The sequence below is a fragment of the Fistularia commersonii genome, chromosome 2 (genome assembly GCF_037954325.1).
Source record: "Fistularia commersonii isolate RoL2024-O1a breed Wild chromosome 2, RoL_Fcom_v1.0, whole genome shotgun sequence".
In the NCBI taxonomy this organism is placed as follows: Eukaryota; Metazoa; Chordata; class Actinopteri; order Syngnathiformes; family Fistulariidae; genus Fistularia; species Fistularia commersonii.
This window is the reverse complement of record NC_141285.1, coordinates 24009543-24034398: the sequence shown is the minus strand read 5'-3', so window position 1 is coordinate 24034398 and position 24856 is coordinate 24009543. Positions and strand designations below refer to the sequence as shown.

Below are 24856 nucleotides of genomic sequence, written 5' to 3'. Positions count from 1 at the left end.
TGGAGCTGCATGACTGGCTGCCAGACTGGCTGGCTATCTGGGAGGTTGGCAAACCCTTTAGATAGTGTGTGTGTGTGTGTGTGTGTGTGTGTGTGTGTGTGTGTGTGTGTGGCATCATTCTGTGCCCACGCCAGGTCTCTGAACATGACCGGTGGTGCGTGCCCTCCCTCCCTCTTTCTCCTCGCCCAGAAAAGAGCAACCAAGCCGACAAACGCGCTCCCCCACGCTCAAACAGAGCTTCCAGAGCAGAGAGGGGCTCTCGCCCCGACGCCAAGCCCACAGTGAAGCCCTCCGTCTCAGTCCTGCACTCAACCGTTCAGCCCGTCTCCCCTCGAGGTCCACGGCTGTTCAATGGAAGAAACAGTACATGATTGTTTTTGCTGTCGCCATTTAAAAAGAAAGAGAAGTGTCTTCTCCTCCCCCCTCCCAGCGCCTCCTTTCTTGTCGCGACGCCACCCGCTGCCCCAGCAGTGGACACGCTCTTTAGCTCCTCGTTGTGTCCGTCTTGAATTCGATCGCGTAGCAGCGAAGGGGAGTCGGGTTTTTGCGCGCTCTACTTTTCCGCCCGCGAGAGCAGTTTCTACCTGTTTTCATTTTTCCCCCTCCGATGTTTGCCGCGTCGGTATTTCCGAGCTAAAAGGCGAACGTCGCCGGCGGTTCGCCGTCCACAAGGTGGCATCGCATCACCACTTTGTCCACAATTCTCCCCCTTGAAATGGGGGGGAAAAAAAAAAAAAAGTTCTCGCAGGTCGTATTTTAAGTTCACAACTTTCACCTCCGAAAAGGTGTATAAATATTATATCCTCCTTGTTCGTATGAAATATTTTGAACCTTAAAAATTGTAGTTTCTTCACAGCTGAATTGGGAAAAACTCAGTTTTCCTGCTTGCAGGACATATTTCTATATTTGTTATTTGTTCCCACCCACCCCGAAAAAAAACGATCGCTGTCACGTTAGCTTTTGACTGGTAACACGCGTTTCCTTTACATCCACGTTACACGTGCGCACACTTTTATTTGCACGGGGGTCAGAAAACTCCTCAGTCATGCAACACGTTGTCTTTTCTAATATTCAAATCCTCCTCCTTGCAAATGCATCCTCATATTTTCTAATCAGTGCTTCTATAGCCGGCTGAGCTCTGCAGCGGCCGCATGGCGCCTGTTTTCTATAGCATTAATCCTAGCCTCTGGATAGGCAAAGCCAATTTCCACATTTCCTGTCCCCAAAATGGCTGACAATAATAATGTATCGAGATGTTTTTGCGGTGTTTTGGGGCCCAACTTGTATGCATTTATTCAGACACACACACACACGCAGGCGCACATACACACTTAAATTGGTAGTTGTATACATATCTGTAAAGGATAGATTGGATATCACAGCCAGGAGGGCATCAGTGACATTACTGTTGATCATATTACGCCGGTAAAATCCGGATGACATCTGCATAAGCAATTGAATTGGAGTCATAAAGAATAAATCCCGGCGAAAGAGGGAATTTTTATCTCCGTGGAGGTCCAGTGACAACCCGCCAGGCGTTTAGGTCCGACGAGTCCATCGTTCCAGTCGTCTTTTCAAACCCCTGTTGTAAACGCAAGGAGCCCAAAAGTGTTCTCCGTGTTCGATCCCTATGATTTGTCTTTTCAGTCAGATCGGCTCCACCTGCAAGACTTGTATGCTTCAGACGGGGGTTCTTGCCTGGTGTTCCACATGGGTCGGTCTCAGATCCTCCCACGTATATTCAAGCATTTCTTAAATGAACTCTATTGTCTTTGCTCAGGGCATCATTATATGAACAGTGGCCTAATCTTATTTTCGTCATTGCAACTTCGGCCCAGTTTTTGTATATTTTTTGCAAATGTTGCCAGTCAAACTCGGGTAAAATGTGCTACAAATAGTTAATTTGTCTTCCAATATTAACAATCAAATGGCAACAAATACCAGTGTTTTTTAGTTTTAGCATATAATTGTCCTTTTGATTGTATTGTGTAAAATCCTTTGTAATTTACTTTGTTTTTATTAGCCTCAAACCAGAGTCCTTCACTTTTCAGCTACTTTTTAGCTAGCTTTTTAGCTTTTTAGCTAGCTTTTTTGACAAAATTACCTGTAAAATTTGTAATTCTGCACCCTGTAGACCCCCCAGCCCCCACCTCACACACACACACACACACACTCACACACAAACACACACACTCACACACAAACACACACACACTCACATTCTTCTTTCTCTTGTCTTCTCTCTCTCTTGCTCTCTAAGGTGTGTTCCCGGTTCCCTGTGGGCATCCCTTTGGGTTCTCTTACGCAAAACACGCACACACACACACACACACACACACACACACACACACACACACACTTAAATGCACACACAGTGCATTAGGGTTGCCGTCATTTACAATACAGCCCCATTGTCCCCCGCTAACAATGGCTACAAACAAACAATTGACATGGAAATGGAGAGATGTAGCTCATTAGCGGGCGCTGCTTGTTTTGTTAATGGATAAATGGGTGGTTTCAATAGGCCGGCCCTAAAACCCTTGCCTCAATATGGAGAAGCCTGATTAACAGGAAACCACAGGGAGCTCCGACAGCAGCAGAGAAATGCTGCGCGGCCCTCCCCGGGGTCGTTCGCCGCCCTCGTACGTTTGGGGAGGGTACGAAGGTGGAATTTTTCAAAGCGCGCGGGTGTCGCGTACGCTCGCCGCCGGAGTTGATCCCCGCGAGATGGCTCGGCGTGAGTCCGCACACCCACCGAGGGGGAACGTTTCTCTTTCTGCTTCTCAGAGCGACGACGCGATCGTTTTCCTGTTCCTTTCGTGCGAACGCCGAATATACAGCGTCCCGGACATTTGCGCGTCTTTCGTGGCTTCCACGCTTTGTGTTGACCGCGTGTGTGTTGAATCGCACGTCATCACTCAGGTGTTTGTGGGTTGACATCATCAAGGTTTTCCTGCTTGCTGTGCGTTCGTGTGTGTGTGTGTGTGTGTGTGTGTGGGTAGAGGCCCCCTGCTATCTGCAGGATCAGATTGGATCGGCCTGAAAATGGCATTTCTGCCATTACTCTGATGGTGATGGCTCAATACTGTATCTGTCTAGTACCAAAATTGTGTGTGTGTGTGTGTGTGTGTCTGTGTGTGTGTGTTTATGCATGCCACCATTTTTTAAAAGAAATTGTAGTACTCGTTGTGCTGTCAGGTTGTATTTGCTGGTTGATGGTACACTACACTTACTCACCGATCAATTGTGTGCATTCTAAAGAGGCATAATGAAAGTCAAAAATCAATGTATCCTGCTTGTGTTTATCACGTCAAAGGAGTGGTTATTATTCCCTCGTCTAGTTTTTTTTTTCTGTCTCTCGCAGGATAGGAGGGCGACCATCCAAAAGCGACCGTCTCGAGCGAGCTCACGCATTTTTGCACGTTTTTTAAAAAAAAATTTTTATGCACGTCTGCAGGAGCGGGACGCCGAGAGGCGGCGACAGTTGAGAGAGCGAGCCCGGCAGCTGATAGCCGAGGCTCGATCCGGAGTCAAAATGTCCGACATGAGCCTGCTGGATGTGCCGGGCTCGGATCGAGCCAAGGGCAGCGGCGCCGGCCCTGCTGGAGGTCAGTAAACACATCGCAACATGAACCCCATTTCAGCCCACAAAAACACATTTTCACTTCATTTATCCCCGCCAACACATTTCTGACTCTAAAGGCCTTATTATGGACACACACACACACACACACGCGCGCACTCGCTCACACACGTGGCATTCTGAAGTAGAAAACAAAAGGAAAGTCACACCGGCGTGTTTCGACATCCACTAATTTCCCTCTTCCACACATGTTAGGGCTCACACTTCCATTATGCTCTCTAAAGGGGTTCTGCCTAATCCTTGGAGAAAAACAAAATGTCATTTTACAATGGCCTTGGGTGTAAAGGCACCGCTGTCGTCTCCATTGCCCAGTAATTGTTAATCAACACAACACATTGTGCGGCCAATTTACGCTCAAAATCCCAAACACTTCTAATAACGGCTTGTCGGGACAGCCAATCCCGCCCCGCGCGTTTCCCGCTGCGTTCCATTTTCCTAGAAATTGTGGTTATTATGATAATGACCATTATTAGGCTTTAGTCGGAAAGCGGAAGTTAGCGGGGAAAGGAAAGGCGAGGGGTGAGGACGAAGAGGCGCGCGGGAAGATGAATCCCCGAGTGACGCCAGCCTCTCGATGTTCGAGCGAAAGAGGCGGCGGGGATGTCGGAAGTTTGGGCGGAGGGCGAAAAAAGAAAATACGGGAGGACGCCACCGACGGGGAGAGGGGGGGGCGGTGGCCGGAGAAAGGAGGCGAGGCGGAGGAAGAGAAGCACTTGATTTATTTTGCTCCTTCAGCTTTTTCTGAATTGGACTAATTGTTGATCTCATTAAAAATGGAGTTGGGAGGAAAAGAATGAAACAAGGGAGGAGGAGGCGAGAGAAACGCTGCGGGCTGCGATACACAAGGCCTGCCGAGCAGAACGGCTAATCCTAGCCCCGCGCTCTTTCTTCCCGTCTCTCTCCCCTCAACGCCATTCATGGTGCTTTAATGCGACGCCGCCCGTCCCCTCCGAGCGCGCGCCCGCGAACAAACTTTCCAAACTCGGCCGCCGCCGACCGCCATTAATTAGGCCCCGGCCAGCTGAGTGGGAACGCCGTTCGCTAGCCTACGCTTCATCACAGCTAGCAAATTAGGAGGAAAAACAAAGGCGGCTCTGTTGTGTTTTATTCTCCCTCTTCACGCTTTCACGTCTCTCCACCCGGACGGCGGTCCGTAGAGGCGAGAGGATGTGATATCAGCCGCTGTTTACTGATTGCTTTGTGCGAAGCCGCGCCGGGTTATCCGTGCGGCTCGAACCGCTCGGGCCTCCATTTGGCTCGCTTTTAACGTCTGACTCCTTTGTTCCTCGCGCCGCTTTTGTTCCCCCCCCCGAGCCCCTCCGGGGAATTAATGCAATATGGGCTTCCGGGGATTTTAGTTTTTTTTTTTTAACGCTCCCCTCCTTTTTCCAGGTGAGGATCCGTGAATAAACCTCTCCGACGCTCTTTGTCGAAACGTCCGGCGCACTCCGCGATCGCCCCTCGCAAAAAATAGTGTCCGGTATCCTTCCGCTCGTCGGACGTCAGAAGAGTTAGGTGACAGGACGGTAGCTCCACCGCTCGGCTCAGGAGCTGCAGCTCTTCCACAGCGGCTTCTGCTGCCGGATCCGCTTCGGACGCCATTAGCACCGTCCCTTTAGCCATTAGCACCGTCCCTTTAGCCATTAGCACCGTCCCTTTAGCCATTAGCACCGTCCCTTTAGCCATTAGCACCGTCTCTTTAGCCATTAGCACCGTCCCTTTAGCGGCTTTTATCGAATCAGACCGGCTGGTGAGAACCTCCAGCATCAGCGGGTGCTGGAGGTTCTCACCAGAAGAATAAGAACAACTTTATTTATCCCGAAGGAAATTGTCGTGCCAGAGTTACAAGTAAAACATAACAATAATAAATAATAGTAGGGAGGCTAAAAGGCAAAAATAGTAACTTCAAATCAGTCACATTGACTGACAGCTGTAGCGCGCACACACACACACACACACACACACACCGTCACATGGCACTGGCATAAAAAGATTCAATGAACGAATGAACGAATGAAACCAAAACAAGGTCAGAGACACGTCCTCGCCGTCGGATGGTTCTTTCAAACGTTGCATCAGTGCCTCGCGCTCTCCGAGCCCAGAAATACTCACGTTGTTCTACTGCCTTCCTCTCATGTCTCCTTTTTATCTGTCATTCCTCCTCTGTCGCGTCCCTCGCTAACCAACCCCTGGTCCTTCTGTCCTTTAACGTCCTCCCTGGTGTTCACACTCCCTCCCCGTTCCCTCCCGTGTCTCTCGACTGGATCGCTGTGGATGTATTTCTCACCCGCCGCCCACAGATGTTTTTGACGGAGCGAGAGTTCACCGTGAGGAGGAAGGCGTTGATGGTAGAGTGTGTGAGGAGGATGACGGGGGCGGGGAAGAGGAGCACCGCTTCCCTTTGGGCGCCGTGGATGACGACGACGTGGCCGCCGCCGCCGCCGCCGCCGCGTCCGCATCTGCCCCGGTTACTAACCCGCCGCCCACGGAGAGCCCACCTGGCAGCGCCTCGGGGCTCACTAACCCCATCTCTGAACTAACCTCTGCCGGTAAAAATCACAGGTCGCGTCTGCTTGTGCAGCTGCACGTCGCTCTGTTTGTCTGGCTTCCCCTACACACACACACACACACACACACACACACACACGGACACTCTTTTGTTTTCAACTTTTTCATTTCACTCCCCACTAACTGCACCGCCACCTTTCAGAGGAGGGTCTTCTTACAAGCGGTGATCTTCATCCCGACGTTTTTTTTTGTTTTTTTTCCCGATTTTTCCGATTTGTTTTCTTTTTTAAAAATGCACTCGGTCAAATGTGGCGGGATCCGCACCTTTAGCCCGCAAACTCCCCGCTCTCCGCCGTGTCCTCGGCATTAAAATCATTTTCTCCCCTTTTATTAAAAACTTCCCTAAGTAGGAATTAATAAACTTTTAAAAGAGCTCGCTGTACAAAAAAAAACCAAAAAAAAAAAAAAACAAACATTATCCACAGGAAAGCATCTGCCCAATTCTTCAGAGAAAAAGGAAATACTTTGTTTGGCTTTTTAATGTAAGTTTTTTGTTTTGTTTTTTTTTGTCCCTGAACTTCCATTAGAATGAAGGACCAAAAGAAACAAACATGAAAACAGACAAAGGCTCTCGCCAGCTTTGAAGAGCTCTATCTCGCCACCATTTGTTTTTTTTTTTTTTTTTTTTTTTTTTGCATGTGCGGTGTTGAAAGACACAAATAGCGATCGCGCCGCTAACGTAGCCGAAGCCTACGCTTTGTGTTGTCAGCGTTGTTGTCCCCGCGTTCTGTCGACGGGCCCCGGGGCCCCGGCTCCGGCTCCGGGAGCCAGTTGTGTTTTGTCTCTTCCGCTGCGTTTCCGTCGCGGTGTGTTACTTTGTGTGTCTGTGGCTGCACGTCTAGGAAGAAGCTAAAGAGTGTTTGGCGTCTGTGTTGAGCCATCACTGTGTGTGTGTGTGTGTGTGTGTGTGTGCATGACACGGGGGGAGGTGACACATGAAAAGGTTGCCCTCCTGTTCTTTCATCTTCTTCAGTGCAGTGGTCTGGCCTGGCAGGGGAGCTGTGGTTACCAGTCCCAGGAAAATAAAGCTGTACACAACCACTGGGCTGCACACACACACACACACACACGCATGAACGCACGCACACACCATGAGGGAAACAGGACAGGAAGCAGGCAAAGGGAAGTATGAGAGCCGAGAAGAAACTAATCAAGGATGGATGGAGGCGACAGAAGGGAGGGGCAGAAGGAGAGGAACCAGACCTCTTTTGGAGGAAAAGGAAGAGCGGCCTTACGGGCAAACGTTGAAATAAATGTGACGTTATCACGTCGGACAACAGAAATATGTGCTGATTTTATTAGACAATACAGTGCAACGGCCCCGCGCCGGATGAAACTCTGCAAAGACGCATCCATTCAGCTGCGTTTGGTTTCCCGACATGTTTCCCTGCGCCGAATATAAGGATTAGAAGTATTTGTTACGGTGTCATACCATTAAAAAAAATGAAGTCTTGAGAAGGAATTGTGGTGTTTGCCCTGTGTGGGTCTTTCTTTATGTCCTCCATCTTGCCATTTTGGTTACCATGGTGATAGTCCTTGACTTGTACACTCGGTAGCTTAGCGGCTCCATCCTGCACCAAAACAGGATTTCAGGCCCCTCGGTTGGTCTCTATCATTCACTGCGTGTGTGTGTGTGTGTGTGTGTGTTTAATGTAAACCCTTGTTTTGGGATCTGATTCAAATGAATTTTGCTCCCCCCCCCCCCCCCCCCCCATCAATGACACCGATGTAATGTTTTTGTTTTCTTCTGCTTCTGTTGTCAAAAGGTGCAAACAACAAGCAAGTAGATCTGAAGCTGAAGAAGCTGGTGGAGGCCAAGCCAGTGTGGGGGGGGGCCTCCCCTTCCTCTCCGTCCTCCACCTCGTCCTCGCCCACCGCCTCCTCCGCCTCCCCGCTCGGCCCCGCCGATGGACCGGAGGTAGACGCTCGTCTTTCCCGGGTCGCTAAACCTAAACCTCCCCGCGAAGTCTGCCGGGGTCATTCGGATCGATGGGGTCCGATTGACCCCGGGCGTCGGCGGCTCTGCGGTCGGGTGGACGGCTTCATGTCTAAAAGCCATGATACACACACCAACGCTGGCATCATAATGTGCTACATAAGATGGAGCACGCCGCGGTATTGACCATGACCTTTTCAGATTGTCACGTGTGTGTGAGCGTGCACGCGCATGTGCGTGGAGGTCGGGCCGTGGCGAGGGGCTTTGTGCATCTATATCTTCTGATGTGAATATTGAGTCAACATCGCAGTCTGCCAGCCCTAACATCTGTTTAATTGATTTGGAATGTCAAGTGGAATATGGTGCGTTTGTGGGAGTGTGTGTAGGTGCGTATACGTGTGTGTGTGTGTGTGTGTCAGCACAAGTGTAACCCTCTGTGCTTATGGCGACTCAGGGTGTCTTTGATCATCGATTCACATAAACACCCTCTTGTGTTCAAAGCCCAAAAGGCTTAGTCCTTTACGGCCACTGGAGTGTGTGTGTGTGTGTGCACATGTGCGTGTGCGTGTGTGTGTGTTCCCACTTGACCCATGCAGACGTAGGATCCCTGTCTGGGTGTCACCTAAACCCACAACAAACACTTTTACCTGAGAGTGTCATCGCTCGGTGCCCACCATGCTCTCCGTGTTCTACGTGTTCTACGTGTCTTGCGTGTTCTCCGTGTTCTACGTGGCTAGTGTATGAGCGGATGTCGGTCACGCTACACCAGTGACCCTAGCGGTAACAGTCCACATATCATTGAGTGCCAATCTTTCTTGGTACAACTGATTTTTCATGATGGTTTTTTGAAAACAACTGTTTTCGCCTTATTCGCACTTAACATCATTTCCGGCCTCTTAAGCCGCTACTTTCTTCACGCGCTTTGAACGCTAATTTATGGGTTTTGTTTTTGTGCTAACGAGCTCCACGCCGCCAAAACGTTCGGCCCCGTCACATCCGACCGGTGAAATTGTGAGGCCGTTCAATTCCCACGCCGAACAAGACGGCTTTAACGGTTTTAGTGCGCAAGAGGAAGACGAAGATAGCGATCAGCAAAGCGGGGATAGAAAATGGATGGATGGACTTTTTCTCGTGTTATTTATGATCAATCTCTCTCGTCAGCCATGTTACAGGCACTGGTCGGAAAAAAAAAAAAAAAATTCCATTAGGCATTGGTGGATGTTACCCGTACGTATTTGATTAAAAGTTCAAAAAAGGTTTCTGTGTAAATATCTCAAGTGCAAGTACACATTTATTTAGTTAGTTATTTTTAGCCGGTGCAGCTTATATTCAGGTGCTCTCAATAGTCCGGAGATTATGGTAGTATTGTAATTGTCTAATATTCTAAGTGTATTCAGATTAAATACGGTAAAGGGATAAAAGTTTTTATTTGAAGCCTCGCAGCGGTCGGTAGCAACATTTTCATGCATAAAAATGTTCTCCACCGAAAAAAAAAACACATTTCAGGCCGACTCAGGCCGTTTGTGAAGAGTGATTTATTTATTTTATGCATCAATCCGCCAACCTGTTCTCTTGAATATTGGTTATCATTTGACTGGAAAAACTATCTCGACTGCAGGGAATCGGGCCCAAAGTCCTCCAGGAGCCTGGTACGACCTGCTGGAACGTCTCACACACACACACACGCACGCACACACACACACACACACACACACACACTCCTCCCTCTCATTAGCGATTGTGTGAATGCGCGGCCTCGCCAGTGCACGATAAGGGCATGCGACGCTCAGCAGACTGCAACATTAGTCACGCAGCCCCCTTCCATGCACACACGCACACACACACACACACACGCCAAAATCACTGATTCACCACTAGCGCAGCTTAGCATCGAGATGATAGCGGCGATAAGAGATAAAGGAGGGGTATCTGCCTGTCCCAGAGCGTAACAGAGAGACAGTGGGCTAGCCAAGTGGGCAAATGATCTGTCTGTGTGTGTGTGTGTGTGTGTGTTACAGTTAGGAAGGTGTCAATACAGGAATCAGTTTTGGTCATTGTCATTCAGACTTGGTGGCTGCAGTTTGAAGTGCCGCTGTCAAAAATTGCACTTGAAGTCAAGTCAACATGCCAGAGTCACACAAGTTAAACAGTAAGTCATAATTGGAGAGACAGCCGCAGTGTTTAATCAGCCTCCGCAGGGATTTACTCTTTTGCTAAATCAACAGTTCCCAGTAGATATTGCAAGTGCTTGCACTTTGTAACAGTCAACACACTGAAATGTTCAAAAAAAAAAAAAAAAAAAAAAGAAGAAGAGAAAAACAACAAATCCTTCTCGTGAAAATATGACAAGGACGCAACATAAATCCAGTAAATCCTCTGTCATCCAATTATTATTGATTTTAAAAAGTTTTTCAGAAAAACAAACAGTTAATATATTCCAGTAATCTAGCAGCTGAAGGACTCCCGTCTCCAGTCTGCCGAAGTGGGACCCAGAGCGTCCTTGTGTCGCTCACGCCGGATTCCACGCCGTTTTTGTTCGGACAGGTACGAGCGGAGAAGCCTAGCGAGCGGAGCGGCGCCCCGCCGGCGTCCGCCGAGCTCGTACCTCCAGTCCCTCGCCGCTTCCGAAGAATCGCCGAGCTCCACGCGCACCGTTGTGATCATTCGACGCGGCGACGCATCGCAAATCAACGCTGTCGTTATTAATCCGTGCCGAGATTTCCTCACACACTCTTCTAAAAATGACTTTCAGGACGCCGTCAATCATGATACGTCTCCTCTCGAGTTTTCTAGTTTTCAGATTGTAATACCCGAGTGAAGACCCAAACCGCGATGCCGAAACAGTGACAATGACCAAAAGACAGGAGGCGGAGATGAAGATGCCGAAGTTCTCTTTGGGAGTGACCGGGTCGGATAGGATCAGGAGTCCATCAGAGGGATGGTAGATGTTTTGGAGAGAAGGTCAGAGAAGCCAGTCTGAGATGGCCGGGTCGCGGACAGAGGAGGGGGAGTGAATATATCTGCAGACGGATGCTGGAATCGGAGATCTAGAGATGTTTATGGACGTCGTGAGATATGAAGTTGGTGGGTGTGAGAGAGGAGGATACAGAGGATGGGGTTGGATGGAGAAGGTGGACTGGCTGTGGCGTCATCTGAAGGGAAGAAGAGGTTTTTGTGTGTGATCAGCCTTTTGGGATCTGCGATGGAAGGGATTCCACACACTCTTAATTTTTTTTTTTATCATTTTTCGTCATCTTCAGGCCTGCGCACTGGCCTTGTCCACAATTCTAGAACACACACACACACATCTTGGAGCGGTGGCCTAATATCTTCACCGCTGTTTAATTGGCAGTTTATTCATATTGCGCCTCATGAATGGATTCCACACTCTTTTTTTTTTTTTTTTTATAATTTTTCGTCATCTTCAGGCCTGCACACTGGCCTTGTCCACAAAACACACACACACATTTGGAGCGGTGGCCTAATATCTTCACCGCTGTTTAATTGGCAGTTTATTCATATTGCGCCTCATGAATATATTCACCTCAATTGGACTTAAGGGAAAGTTTTAAGTGGCTGGTAGGAAGTGACAGACTAATAGACAGAACGACGCGAGGACACACTAATTGCTCCCATTGTTTTTGAAAGTCAATAATCTGAAGCTAAACCAACAACTCCCCATCCCGGGCTCGTTCCACGCCCACGCCGTCTCTATTAGCCGTCCGCGGTCTGCACACCCCGCTTGACTATCTCCCTCCGTCTCAAGCAGTGGAACGTGTTTGCCCTAATTGTCGACTTTATTACACGTTTCGCCATCTTATTAACGTTACCGCCGCGTCAATCTTAGCCCGAGTCGGTTTCTTTTCCACTCGGCTTGGCACATTCGGAGGCCCGGTAATAAAGCATTTCTGCACGCCGTTTTTTTTTTTTTTTTTTTTTTTTTCGAAAGTGGGAGAAGCGAGCGTGCGGCTTTTTAACACATGTTCACTTTGAAAACAATAGATTTTTTTTTTTTTTTTTGCCTCCCTTTTGCATAATTTGAATATATTTTCTGGCTCGGGGTTTTGTTGAAAGTCAAATTAATTGCCTCCTTTTTTTGTGTCTCTCATGAGCGAGACGGCGTGTTTGTGTTTAGGCAGATTCTCACACCAACAGCAAAGAGCAGTGTTTCCAACATATCTGCTGCTGCCAGATGTATATCATAGCCTGTCAGTAGGTATATTAGCACACACACACACACACACATTTACATGTTTGCCAGCGTGTGTGTGGAGTGTGTAATAATCAGAGCAGCTGTGAAATCCTGAAACAGCTGCCTAGTAAAAGCCTGAGAGCTGATCTAAGTGCCTGGTAGAAGCTGACAGAACGGAGGAGACGTGGAGAATGGAATTAGGCTAATTACTGTTTTGTTTTTTTTTGTTTTGTTTTTCGCCGAAGAAGTTTTAATCGTCCGCTTCATCCACGGGAGCGTGTGCGATGGCGTTAATACTTTAACACCATCGTGTGAATTCCCATCTGCAAGCTGCAGGTGTGTGTGTGTGTGTGTGTGTGTGTGTGTGTGTTTCCCTCCCCACTCATCTGGAGTCGTGGATTTCAGAGCGTTTAAGTTTTATCAGATCGTAACAGAAAACACACGGGTTAAAAACTTTATACGGTCTTCAAAAATAACCCCCCCGGATTAGTTTAAAACTAGAAGAAAATTGGTACAAAAATGACCGGAAATGTATAAAAAAAAAAAAAAAGGTGTAAATGACGAGTGTGTCTGTAATTGCAGTTCGATTCTTCCGGCAAAAAACGTCCAGGAAAACCCGGCATTTCCAAAATGACAAGCTTTTCCCAAAGTGTGTGTGTTTGTCTTATTCAGGCTCCTCTCCTCCCAGATGCGCCGATAACAAACCTACTCTGCCTATACTTACTTTGCGTCTTACATGATAGACCTGTGCAGGTCCGGACCCGCGGACGCTAAAGGTGTGTTTTTTTTCGGCAGCAGAACGCAGAGGAGCTGCGAGCGGAGCGACTCCGCAGAGCCACCGAGAGGCTGCGCAGTCCCGTGGTCTTCAACAAGGACTCGGCCGTCAGGAAGACTCAGCTGAAGTCCTTCAGTCAGTATGTGGAGAGCAGGCCAGGTGGGCTTACACACACACACACACACACACACACACTTGCACGATCCATATTTGCCTGAGGGTGGTTTTTCCAAACATAAGGGAGGCGTCTTGTTTCGATGCAACCTGTTGCCACGAAAGCGCTTCCTGACCTCCTCACAGTCGGCCAGCGGGGGTTTCACCTTTGACCTCCACTGTTGGAAATCCGCAAAGGCGTGGAAGCGGTTGACGATGAAATTGGAATATTCGGAATATTAGCCGGCGGAGAGATAATGTCGGGCGCTCCGTCCCTGCCGTTATAACCCGTCCTCTCCATCTCCAGAGGTGAAAAGACAGAGGTCCATCCCTGAAGACCTGAAGAAGGCCGAGGAGGACAGGGGCTCACCGACAGAGATCGATCTTCGCAGGCCGTTTGAAGAAGAGGTCGGTCCTCCGCTCGAAAATACATTTGACGGGAAATGCCGCGGGAAAGCGGAGCCGAGTCAGCTTAAGCGGGGAGAAGATTGCAGAAAAACGTGCGAGATTTAATCTGGAAAATTGTAAATCGGCCAGAATATAATGACACGTGGGCCAAATGTTGAACGTGAGCGCGGCCGAACGTAGGTCTTCCCGCTTGGTCTTCGTGTTCCTCCCTTCACATCTCACCTGGTCGGACGCAGAATCCCATAATCGCCTCCGTGGGTCTGTTTTCACATTTCTGGAGAGTCGGCTCGTCTCCTCTGCTCTCCAAGTATTGATCTCTCAAACTGCCATTTTAATCATAACAACTGTACTGTACATATCAGCTGCTCTGCTATTCACGAGTGCACCTGTGTGTGTGTGTGTGTGCGCAAAGAAGCTGTGCGCCTACATGTCCTTCACGTGCATGCACACTCCATGCATGGCCCGTGTTTGAACTTGAAAAATGCGTCCGTAAGAATGCTGTAATTTTACTGCGTGTGTGCGTGTGTGTGTGTGCGCATGTGTGTGTGTGTGTGTGTATGTGCCACCCGGAGACCGCGGGGTGAATCCGGCTTCCCGAGCAGCCCTCTTCCCATCCTCGACCCTGCACCCTCCACCTCCGGTCCCATGTGCAAACACACACACACACACACACACACGTGCGCGCGCACACACACACGCCCTCCTCCTCCCGCTGCCTGGGCCCCAGGGTTAATGGGTGTTCAACCTTTCCATTATCCCGATCAGCCAAGAATTACCTGCTGAATGATGTTTGCATTAATATAATATATATGGTAATTTCCCTCCTCTTAATTACGGCTGGGCCGAGCGCGGCAAGGGGAGTGGGCTGATCATGTGTAAAATTGATTTGCCAAGGAAAAATATGGTGATAGAGCGAGAGCGCGCAAGGAGGAGGAGGAGGAAAGGAGGGAAGAGAGGCTGCTGGGAATCAGCAAGCACACACACACACACACACACACACACATGCACAGAATCACACAGATGCACATGCTCACACATTGGAAACAGTACAGGAAAAGTGCTGGCCTGGGTGGAATGGGAAAAAAAAAAGAAAAACTTCCCCTCCTCTCTCTCTCTCTCTCTCTCTCTCTCCTGCACACTAGTTACCCTTCCCATTAAGAAAAATGAAGTGCATCAGCAGGAAAGCGGAGATATTTTTGCGATGCATCCTCAGTAGTGAATTTGAATAAACATTCCCCTCAGCCAGAGAAGTTTCTCTGGAGAATAGCAAGCAGCTGGGAGACCGAGGTGAGCAGGGGTCAGGAATGGAGTGTGTATTAAATACATATGGTTAAAAGTGATAGGTGTGTGTGTGTGTGCACGGCCATATGGAAGCATCTTCTACATTCGCGTGTGTGAGACGTCGGTCCGGAGATGATTTTGGCGGCTGTGTCTCCACCGGTGGAACGGGCCTCCCTCTTAAAACGTTTTACTTCTCAGATTATTTATCTATTCATCTAGAATAATTTAATCTCATTTTCACCTGTTTTTAGTTTATCTCCTGTTTCCTAATTTGATCTCATTTTATTGTTGTGCTGTGCTCTGCTTTGCTTGTAAACTTGTCGACCCTGAAAATGAGGGAGACCTCAGTGGTCTTGCAAGTATAAATAAAGGTTATTATTATTATTATTATTATTATTTGTGAAATTTCGAATAAGTTTCCGCGCTCCTGAGATTGTTGTGTTTGCGGGTGTCCCACATCTTGGGGATCAGGACCGAGAGTCTGGGGAAAAGCTACTCGGTTTACTTCGAGAGACTTCCGAGGCCTTTCACCCGCACGTGGGGGAAAATGAGAATAAATTATTTGAAAAAAAAAATTAAAAAAAATCACAATTTCAGTCCAAAAATCCACCTTTAGGGCTCATTTACTGATGAATCTGATGCACAAAATATAGGAAAATAAATCAATCTAGCATGAAGTGTGTTTCCAGGATCGGGCCTGAGCCTTGTTAACCTTTGTGTTGTCCTGCAGGTCAAAAGTGACCCACTACCGTGTTTAGCTGTAGAAAAAACACCTTAACCTATTTTTTTCCAACTTTAAATTTTATGACTTTTCCTAAAGAGACCCCATAATTAGAAAAAGTGATACTTCTTTTCTGTTTATGTTTTCATGTGGGCTTTACACCACTAGGGTACAAAGATTGTCTTATGGGTCATTTTTGACCCGTAGGACAAGGAGAGTAAACACAATGTTAAGATCGCACGAGGGTTAACTGTTAATACAACAATATTCTGGATTATTTAGCAAGCTGGGTTTCAATGATGTGACGCGCCGGCCTGAGAGGCGTCGTATTGTTTTCAGTCCTCCACAGTGACCCTGGTTAAAAAATAGAAAATAAAAAGAAGAAACGCTTTGCAAAAGGTGGCGCGTGCGGGTGAGAAGGCGCGTCATACACACCCCAGAGCTTTTTCAGGTGTTCATTTGCGAATCGGTTAATTCTCCATCGGTCACAAAACAAAGTATTTAATTTGAATTACTGTGGAGGTTCCCAGTCATCCAGCTCACGGGGGAATTCTGGTCAAGATCTTCTTGTCATGGCAACCGGACTGGAAGATGTTTCCGTCCCAGGTTCCTGGGTCTAAATTAAATTTCCCATTTCATTTGTATGAATTCATATCATTTGAAATAAGAAACGACCCAACGAGAAGCACGTGGAAGAAAACGATTCGCGTTTATATGTTTCGTGGTTTATTGTATCAAAATCGACAGTCGGTTATAATTGAGAGTAACTGCCGAACACGTGTGTGTGTGTGTGTGTGTGTGTGTGTGTGTGTGTGTGTGTGTGGCCCCGTCAGAAGACGCGAACATGAATACAGTCACTTTACTCCATTCAGGTCCCTTTAAGCTCCGCTGCTCCTCCTGCGTGCTTCTGGTTTTGAAGATGTGAGGCAGTAATTCAAACGGCAAACAAACAGGAGGCGGCGGCAGCGACTGCGCCGCCGTGTTATTTGTTGTTTTGTTTTTTTTTCGCCGAAATTCCCCCTTTGTCTGCCAATAAACATTTCGGCGAAGGGGGAAAGGGTGCCCCCGCCCGTAAAGCAAGTTTTCACCGTCCCAATAACCCTTTATCGTGCTTTTGCATCAGTCCATCCTTCTGTTTTGCCTTTCCGTTGTTGCCCTCTACCTCTGTTTAATGCTGTATCACACCATTCCTTTTCCCTCCCTCTCTCTCTCTCTCTCTCTCTGCTGACAGAAGGCGTTCAAAGACACCAGTCAGTATGTGGTTGGGGAGCTGTCTGCGCTGGAGAGCGAGCAGAGGCACATAGACGCCCGAGCAGCTCGCGTGGAGAAGAGGCTGCGCTATCTCATGGACACAGGTACCCCAAGCCCAATTACACTGGAAAAACTGTTTTGGCAAATTGAGCGTACGCACGCACATACATACACAGGCACGCACGCTCACTTTATATGTGTGTGTGTGTGTGTTTATGTGTGAGAGAATCTTTGAAGCCCCCTCCCACCTCGCCACTACCCCCATTTTCTCCCACCCTCTCGGTTGAATGTTGCGCGACGGAGCACTGGGTGGATATGAAAGGAGGAGAAGGAGGGAGTGGAGGAGGAGGAGCGGGGGTGAGGGAAGGCAGGGTGGTGGTGGTGGTGGTGGTGGTGGTGGTGGTCGGGGGTTGGCGGTGCGGAGGGAGTGGGGGGGGGAGTGTGTCTCGGGGATGGGAGAAGAAGGGAGACCTCTCTGGGCCGGGGTGATAAGGGAGCCCTTCATGGGGGAAACGATAACTGGGTGCGATAGCGGAGCCCCAGCCGAAGTCTCGGCTGCAGCCGTTTGGTTTGCCAGCCGCAGCCCCAGCCAGCCAGCCAGCCGGCACACACACTATTGAACAGCGCGCTCAGCCATGCACGGATACACACATACACCCTCCTTCCCCTAGTACATATCTGGCCTTCATTGATATGATGTATAAGGAAAGACGGGGGTGAGTTAAAGGGAGGAGAGAGGGAGAGGCAAAGAAATGCTTTTTTTTTTTTTTTTTTTTTTTAATTTAAATAAATAAAAACGAGGCAACACAACACGACCGTCGTGACACACAAACGCTCGCACATCCGAGCGCAATCTGGTTCGGTAGGTTTTTTTTTTTTTGGGGGGGGGGGGGGTAAAGCCTTGTTAAGACATGAGACGGCGAGCCGAGAGGGGCCTCGGCCCGGTCGAGTCCCTTTCGCCGAAAAATTGAAGAATAGCATCCGTTCGCGATACCGGGCCGTCCCGTTTCGCTCCCCTCCGCGCTACCGGGTAATAAAATAATAATCACAATAACGCCGTAAAAATGGCGATACTCGTAACGGAACCCGGCGGATTTATCCCGTTAAAAAAAAAAAAAAAAAAAAAAAAAGGATAGAGGATGTTTTTGAAAGAGGGGGCAGCGGGGTTTTCGATCACCTTCCCATTTGGGTCCTGATATCAAGACTATCTCTCCTCTGTTTGTTGTGTTCACTTTACTCCTTCCCGCCATCCCACCCCCCCCCCCCCCGCCCAGCCTCCGTGCCCTCTCCCCCCGTCGGAGCCGATGCCATTGTGTCAATCTGAAGGGCTGTTTTTTCCTCCTCCTTCACCTGCTGATAAAGCTGCTGCTAGCCAGCAAGACGCCAGGTTATTTACTCCCAAACACCTTCCGCCGTAAAGATTTCTCTTTATGTAGTTTTTATATATATATATAAACACACACACACACACACACGCCTATGGTCTCGTCTGGAAAAAAAAGAGAGGCAGAGTGGGACAACAGGGAAAGCGAGGGAAATTTAAAAAAAAAAAAAAAAGAAACGATATCACAACATGACATTCACCTTGGTCGCCATTCAGCTCTTTATGACATCAGAGGAAAATGAAATTGAGAAAGCGGGTTTTCCGGGAGGAACGCAACACACACACACACACACACACACATTTGGAGGTACAGTATACCCTTTTTTTTCGCGGGGGTTACGTTCCAAAAAGAAACCAGTGATAGGCAAAATCCGTGAAGTAGAAACCTTTATTTTATTTTTTTTTTACAATTATTATACAATTAAATACTCCATTATACATTGTTGCCGTCGTCCCTATGAACGTCTCCTATGGGGATCAATAGAGTTCATCTAAGTAACGGTGAAATATTTTGGTTGTATTTTTCATTTTCAAACAGAGGCCCGAGATTCTCTTCGTCCCGAACTCTCCCAAATCCCTGAAAATGTCATTTTGCTTGTTTTTTCACGCCGTTCTTACACATTTTTCAAGAACCCGTGATTGGCAAAATCCGTGAAGTAGACACCTTTATTTTTTTTTTTACAATTATTATACACTTAAATACTCTATTATACATTTCTGCTGTCGTCCTTATGTTTTTTTCTTCCTTCTTTATGGAACGAACGGAAGATCCATTAATCCCGTGATGCCGACCTACAGCCGCATAGCTTTTACCTTCCCTTAGCATGTCCAGAAGTTTAACTTTATCTGCGATAGAGCGTTTTGTCAACATTATGGGTTTTAGAGAAACTCGAAATTGCGAGAGAATTTGCACGTACGTCATGTAAATTTGGCGTGTTCATATTAAACTGCAACGTTATTGACGCACAGGTAGAGAAGAAGCGGAGTGACTTTTTAGCCAATCAGAATGCAGAACACGACGCAAATCCATGAAGTAGCGAAACCGTGAAAAGTAAACGGCGTTATAACGAGGGATCGCTGTGCTGCTAGTGTGTGTGGGTGACATCTCGCCATTTGATCCCTCCCCGTGAAAGCCCCTGGTTTTGTTTCATTTTGGGGGCCCCGAGTGTGTTGGATCATCTTTTGATATGAAGTAAGCATTCATTTCCAATTTAAAAAAAACAAAACGAGCATGTCCAAAATAACTGCCGTCCACTTTATTGCTGACGGAGAAAGAAAAAGAAAGTTGAGCGCCGCTCTTAATATCTGAAACTCCTCTGCAGTTTCCATATCTCCTCCTGCAGCGCTCATCCCAGAGACCCGTCCAATAGGTTATGGATTGTGCCTCCTGGCCAAGAACCGGAGGCACCGGTGTGAGATGTGCCGCTGACAGCCGGTCACTAAAGTAACCTTTATCACCTCGGCCGCCGAGGTCACCTTTCTATTGGCTGTCAGAGATGATAGATATTTTTCCCCGGCGCCTGAAATGTCCGATTGAAGCCGTAGCTGTAAGCAAAACATCCGGTATCGATCTGTTGTTCCCGACCGCCGCCTCTGCCCGACCGGGAGAAAATGGAGCGGAAACAGGCTGCGGATGAGGAAGCGTCCACCCGCCGTCCGTTGTTTCTCCAAAGTCTGACGTCCAGGCGGATCCAGCGCGGCGCTGGAACTCTTCAACTTCCTGTTTTGATTTTTACCGCCGTCGAACAGCACGTCTTAGCTTCCAAAGGTTTATTTAGTCAGCGGGATAAACCGACGAGGGAGTCGTGCATTTCTTTGTCGTCGTTTTTACCGCCTCCGCTCGGACGGCGTCCCCCGGTCGTCCTCTTGAAGTCGCGTGAATCTCAGGAGGCGGCCATCTTTCCCCTCGGCGTTACATCACCGGTCATGTGACCAGTTGTACCGCTCAACCCAAACGCAGCTCCGCCGTAAAGCCATTTCGACATCCCGACAATACCGTTTTGTACGTTCTTTAGTTTCCTTTCTTTGTCTTTCACCGCGATTTCAGGTGTGACCTCTATTTTCCAGACTCGAAAATAACGCGTTTGTCAGAATCACTCCCGCCGACGAGCCAGGGAGGATTTTTTTTTTTGACAGCCGCCGTGCCTTTCTTGGGTTTTACGGCGTCTGCTCCGCAACTTTTTCCGTCGCGGTTCACTCTCGCCCCTCTCTGCGGGATTCCCGGTCACAGCGGGCGCTGTTTTTTCAGACGGAAAGCCGCAGAGGCGGAGCAAAATCTCCAGAAAGGCCCGGACACAGCCGGAGACAGTTAGTGACTCGCCGGTGAACATTAGGAAACCCCAGAATGGACTGGTGTTTCCAGCGCAGGCCTCTTAGCCGCTATCGTGTAGCGCCAGTTTGCGTTGCGGTTGTGCGCATCTTATTAATGGGCTTTCATTAATAACTCGCGGTGAGATGCGATTCAAGCCGGGTTAGCGGGACGTTTTCGAACCCGCTCGCCTGATTACATTACATTTTGCAGACGCTTTTATCCAAAGCGACTTACAATAGAGGACATAAGCTCTGCAAATAACACTTGCAAATATAAGATGCACAGGAAATATATAGGAAATATACAGAACAGTAAGCTGTGGTTTGTTTTTTTTGGTTTGTTTTTTTTTGACAGACGTACACAAACGCACACACACACACACAACGGAACAGAAGGCAAACATCGCCAACCTCGGAAATAATCGTCATTCTTCACCGCGGAGCCGGTTCTTCCCGTAACAACGGGGATGAAATGATCCGAGCTCGTACTTCTTTCACACACACCGAAAGAGGGAATTTCCACGCGCGAGCGCCGAATAGTGCTCGATAAATGAATTCGCACGACGGCAGGAACACGGCGGGTATATTCGCGTGGTTCGGGAGGCCGATCACGTGACCCGGCGGGATCCGACGAGCTCGACGGGCGAACGTACGAACGATTGTTTATCCTTCCTGGTATCACGCGCATCCCACTTCCTCTCACTTTCTTTGTGTGTTCACCCAATTTTTTTCCCTCCGTTCCCCCCTTTTTTTTTTTAATCTCTCCTTCTCGATCCTCTTCTGTTCCTCCGCATCACTTTTCTATTTTCTTCCATTCTCTCACCCTCGCTCTCCTGCGTCCCCCCCCTTTTTTTTTTTTTTTTTCCGCCCTCCACTCTCTCGCCTGGTTTGGGCACAATGCAGCTTTCTGCGGCATTTTCTATTACGCGGCGGCCCTCCCCAGATGAATCCAAAGTAATTGGGGTGGTTAATTTATTTACTCAGAGGCAGTTCACAGCACATTAAATAATAGAGATAATTGAACAAGAATTGTCAAGTGTCTTCTGATATCAGACACATTACAGGAGGGAGTGTGCATAAAACTCCATTTCTATGCCCCCATTGTTTATGGTAATTAAGTACACAGATTTATTCCTTGGTTGCCTTCCAAGCTTATGGCAAGCGCCATTGTTGTCTTCTATTAATATGTAATCAGTAAATAGTTTAATTTTCTAATCTGCGGTTGGAGAATTCACTTTCTAACAACTCTTAATTACTGCTGGGCTCTAATGAGTCTTGCCATGCCGACGCAGCCAGCCAATCATAAGCCGGGCCCGAGTCGGGGGGGAATTTGAATTCCTGCGACGCCCCCCCTCGACTAATGAACTTGTTATTCTTGTACCACCGGGAGCGCTGTCCTTCACGCGCGCAACATTAGGAGACCGTTCGCCTCCCGCAGCGCGCCAGAGAGGGTTCGCCAGAGACGCCCGCTCGCGTCGAGAAAATCAGAACAAAAAGTAACCGCCGCGTCGGTTTTCGGAAGTCGGTTTCGCCCAAAAGAGCGGCGCCGAGGTCGCTGGCGAGGCGCCCCTTGAGAAATAACCGGGTAGAAAAGTAGGAATCAAAACCAAAGCGCCAGGCCGGAAGGTAAAGAACCCGAGGACGGTCGCACAGGAACCATCGGCGGAACCAGAGCGCCGGATACATCGTTTTATTTCTATTTTTAAAACCAGATAATGACGATAACCGCGGCATTACCCATTACGCGTTGAATTGCAGCGATAAGCCGAGGTTAATTAACAGTATTTGTATTTTAATTGATGATTTTATCCATCGTGTTTTTACACTGAAATTATATCATTCGGCATTGAAATACGGCGAGGAAATGTTTTCAGATAATGTATCACGAATTATCAGAATATAACACGATGAGTAACGTTTTGACGATCTGTCGGAGCCAGGCCGGTTTGAAAAATTTCAGGGAACCGTTTTTCAACGTGACGTCGGCCGTTACGACGTTCCGGACGGCGGAAATACGGAAATCCCGCCTCCTCCGACAGAAAACACACCCCGAACCGCCACATACGTCGCCCTCGCGCCTTTTTCCACACGCCTCCCGTTTCAAATCGCCGTATAACCCGCAACAATGGACGCAATTATCCAAATAATGGCACTTAGCGGCACCGGCGAGCCGCCCGTCGCCTCATTCGATAAGAGATAAACAAGCCGAGAGGGGAAAGAAGGAGTTTTAGCTCGCCGAGATTAACATATGTTTAAAAAAAAATTGCACTCGAAGCCGATAAGGTCGACACGGGGGTTTTTTTATGACGCGCGCTTCTTTTAATCTGCCTTTGTGTCGGCGACTCGACCGGGGGAAGAACGGCACGGGGAGGCGGCCTATCGTCCTCCGCATCCCGGGAACGGACAGCACCTCGTGCACGTGTGTGTGTGTGTGTGTGTGTGTGTGTGTGTGCAGAATGTGAACTGGCGAAGCTACCAACCTGTAGCTCCAAAACACAGATAAGATAAGATAAGATAAGATAAGATAAGAACAACTTTATTAATCCCGAAGGAAATTGTGCCAGAGTTACAGAAAATATAACAGCAATAAATAATAAAAAGAAAAGGCAGAATTAGAAATAAAATAAACTATAAACTATAAAGTGTAACTATAAAGTGTCTTAGTAACGAGTGATAAAACTATAAGTGTCTTCGTACACAGACAGCCGTCTGTGTTTACAATTTGCTTTCTGCAGACGTCTTTTTTGTTTCACCGCGTTCCCCAAAATCAAGATCCCCGCCTGTTGATGTATTTATTAGCGGCCGATGCCTTTAGGCGCGCACGTGTTTCTCTGCCGTGCTTTTGAATATGCACGATCATACGCAGGCTCACCTGTCACTACCGGAGTGTTTATATTTCTATTGAGCCCGGTGATCTGGCCTCTCACTTTTTTTTTTTTTTTTCCCAGGCCTGTCGTCCTAATCCATCATTGTGGCAGCATCAGTTTATAGTTTGCCTAAAGATTTAAGCTCAGCGACGTGAGCGGAATAGAGACTCTTTCACACACACACACACACACACGCACGCACGCACGTCAAGCCCTGCCTTGTCATGTCATGAAAACACAAACAGCCCGCGCAGCCTTAAGTATATTAGCAGGGCCGGTTCTTTCAAAAAACGTACTGCGGAAGAAGCTTAACATTAATTATTGTAACTTTGGGCAGATTACATCCGCGCTCGCCTTGTAAGCGCACGCAGACTCATCTTGACCTCCTATACGAGAGCTTAAAGACACAAGAATGGCATTTTACCAACTTTAATGGGATAACCGGTCTAATCTTTCGGCTTCTGAGAGAAGAAAAAGTGTTTGGACTATAATACCCTCCCCGGTTTCCAGCCTGAAAGATGGAGGGCGAGGTTCTGACGCCGGCTTCCATCGCCGCGCTTTGTCTTCAGGTGACAGCTTCTCATTTGCTCCCGTGTTTTAGTCCTGTTGGGGTTTTATGTTTTTGTTTTTAATCCCCCCCTCCCATTCCGGCGGCGGGAGGCGGATCCCTCCCGAAGGAGGGGGCGGAAAGCGGCGCCCCGGCCCGGGACGGGACGGGACGGGACGGGACGCCGCACCAATGAACATTCGAGCGTCGCCGAAGCGCCGAGATGAGATTTTTTTTTTTTTTTTTTTTTTTTTTGTTTTGGTCCGTAATCACAGAGACCTGAGCTCACGGCAAGCGAGAGATAGACCGGAGAATAAATATGCATTTCTCGGCTTTTCTAAGCCTTGGGTCATTTTCGTGTTGTTGTCGTCAGGGTTACAAAAAGAGCACTCACTCTGAATCGAATGGTTTTTGTCTTAAGACGACAGAGGAATGTGTTTGTGGTCATCTTGAATTCACTTCAGGAGCAAATGCACCATTCTTCCCCGTGGGGAAGAAAAGAAATGGAGGGATCACTCCTTTAAAACCTATTGCCTTTTTTCTTGCCTTTGAGGGGAACAAAACAAAGGATTTGCTTTTTTCTCTCTCTCTCTTTTTTTTTTTTTTTTTTTTTTTGTTTTGTGTGAAAATGTGTGTGTGACTCCCAAGGTTCAACTGGGTCAGAACACAGATTAACCCCCCGCCACCACCACAATCACACACACACACACACACACACACACACACAAAATCCCGCTCATGCTCTTAATCTCTTCGGCCATTTGAATGTTTGAGGAGTAAAACAATTTAATTAGTCAACTTGCTGCAAAAGCTGTAACTC

The 24856-nt window shown here is 48.1% G+C and overlaps 1 protein-coding gene across 7 annotated transcripts in view; it reads left to right on the top strand.

Annotated features, from left to right (window-relative positions):
- The window catches only part of ehbp1 (EH domain binding protein 1), a 142210-nt gene that overhangs the window by 87385 nt on the left and 29969 nt on the right, over nucleotides 1–24856 (top strand). For 3 of the 7 annotated variants that reach the window (XM_086174122.1, XM_086174096.1, XM_086174149.1), the window contains 6 exons: nucleotides 3458–3608; nucleotides 5944–6192; nucleotides 7978–8129; nucleotides 13135–13273; nucleotides 13575–13675; nucleotides 16909–17032. In XM_086174122.1, coding sequence (XP_086030248.1) covers nucleotides 3458–3608; nucleotides 5944–6192; nucleotides 7978–8129; nucleotides 13135–13273; nucleotides 13575–13675; nucleotides 16909–17032 — 916 coding nt within the window. The remainder of the gene's footprint in view (nucleotides 1–3457; nucleotides 3609–5943; nucleotides 6193–7977; nucleotides 8130–13134; nucleotides 13274–13574; nucleotides 13676–16908; nucleotides 17033–24856) is intronic. The other 4 variants (XM_086174132.1, XM_086174104.1, XM_086174113.1 and 1 more) reach the window with 4 other exon arrangements.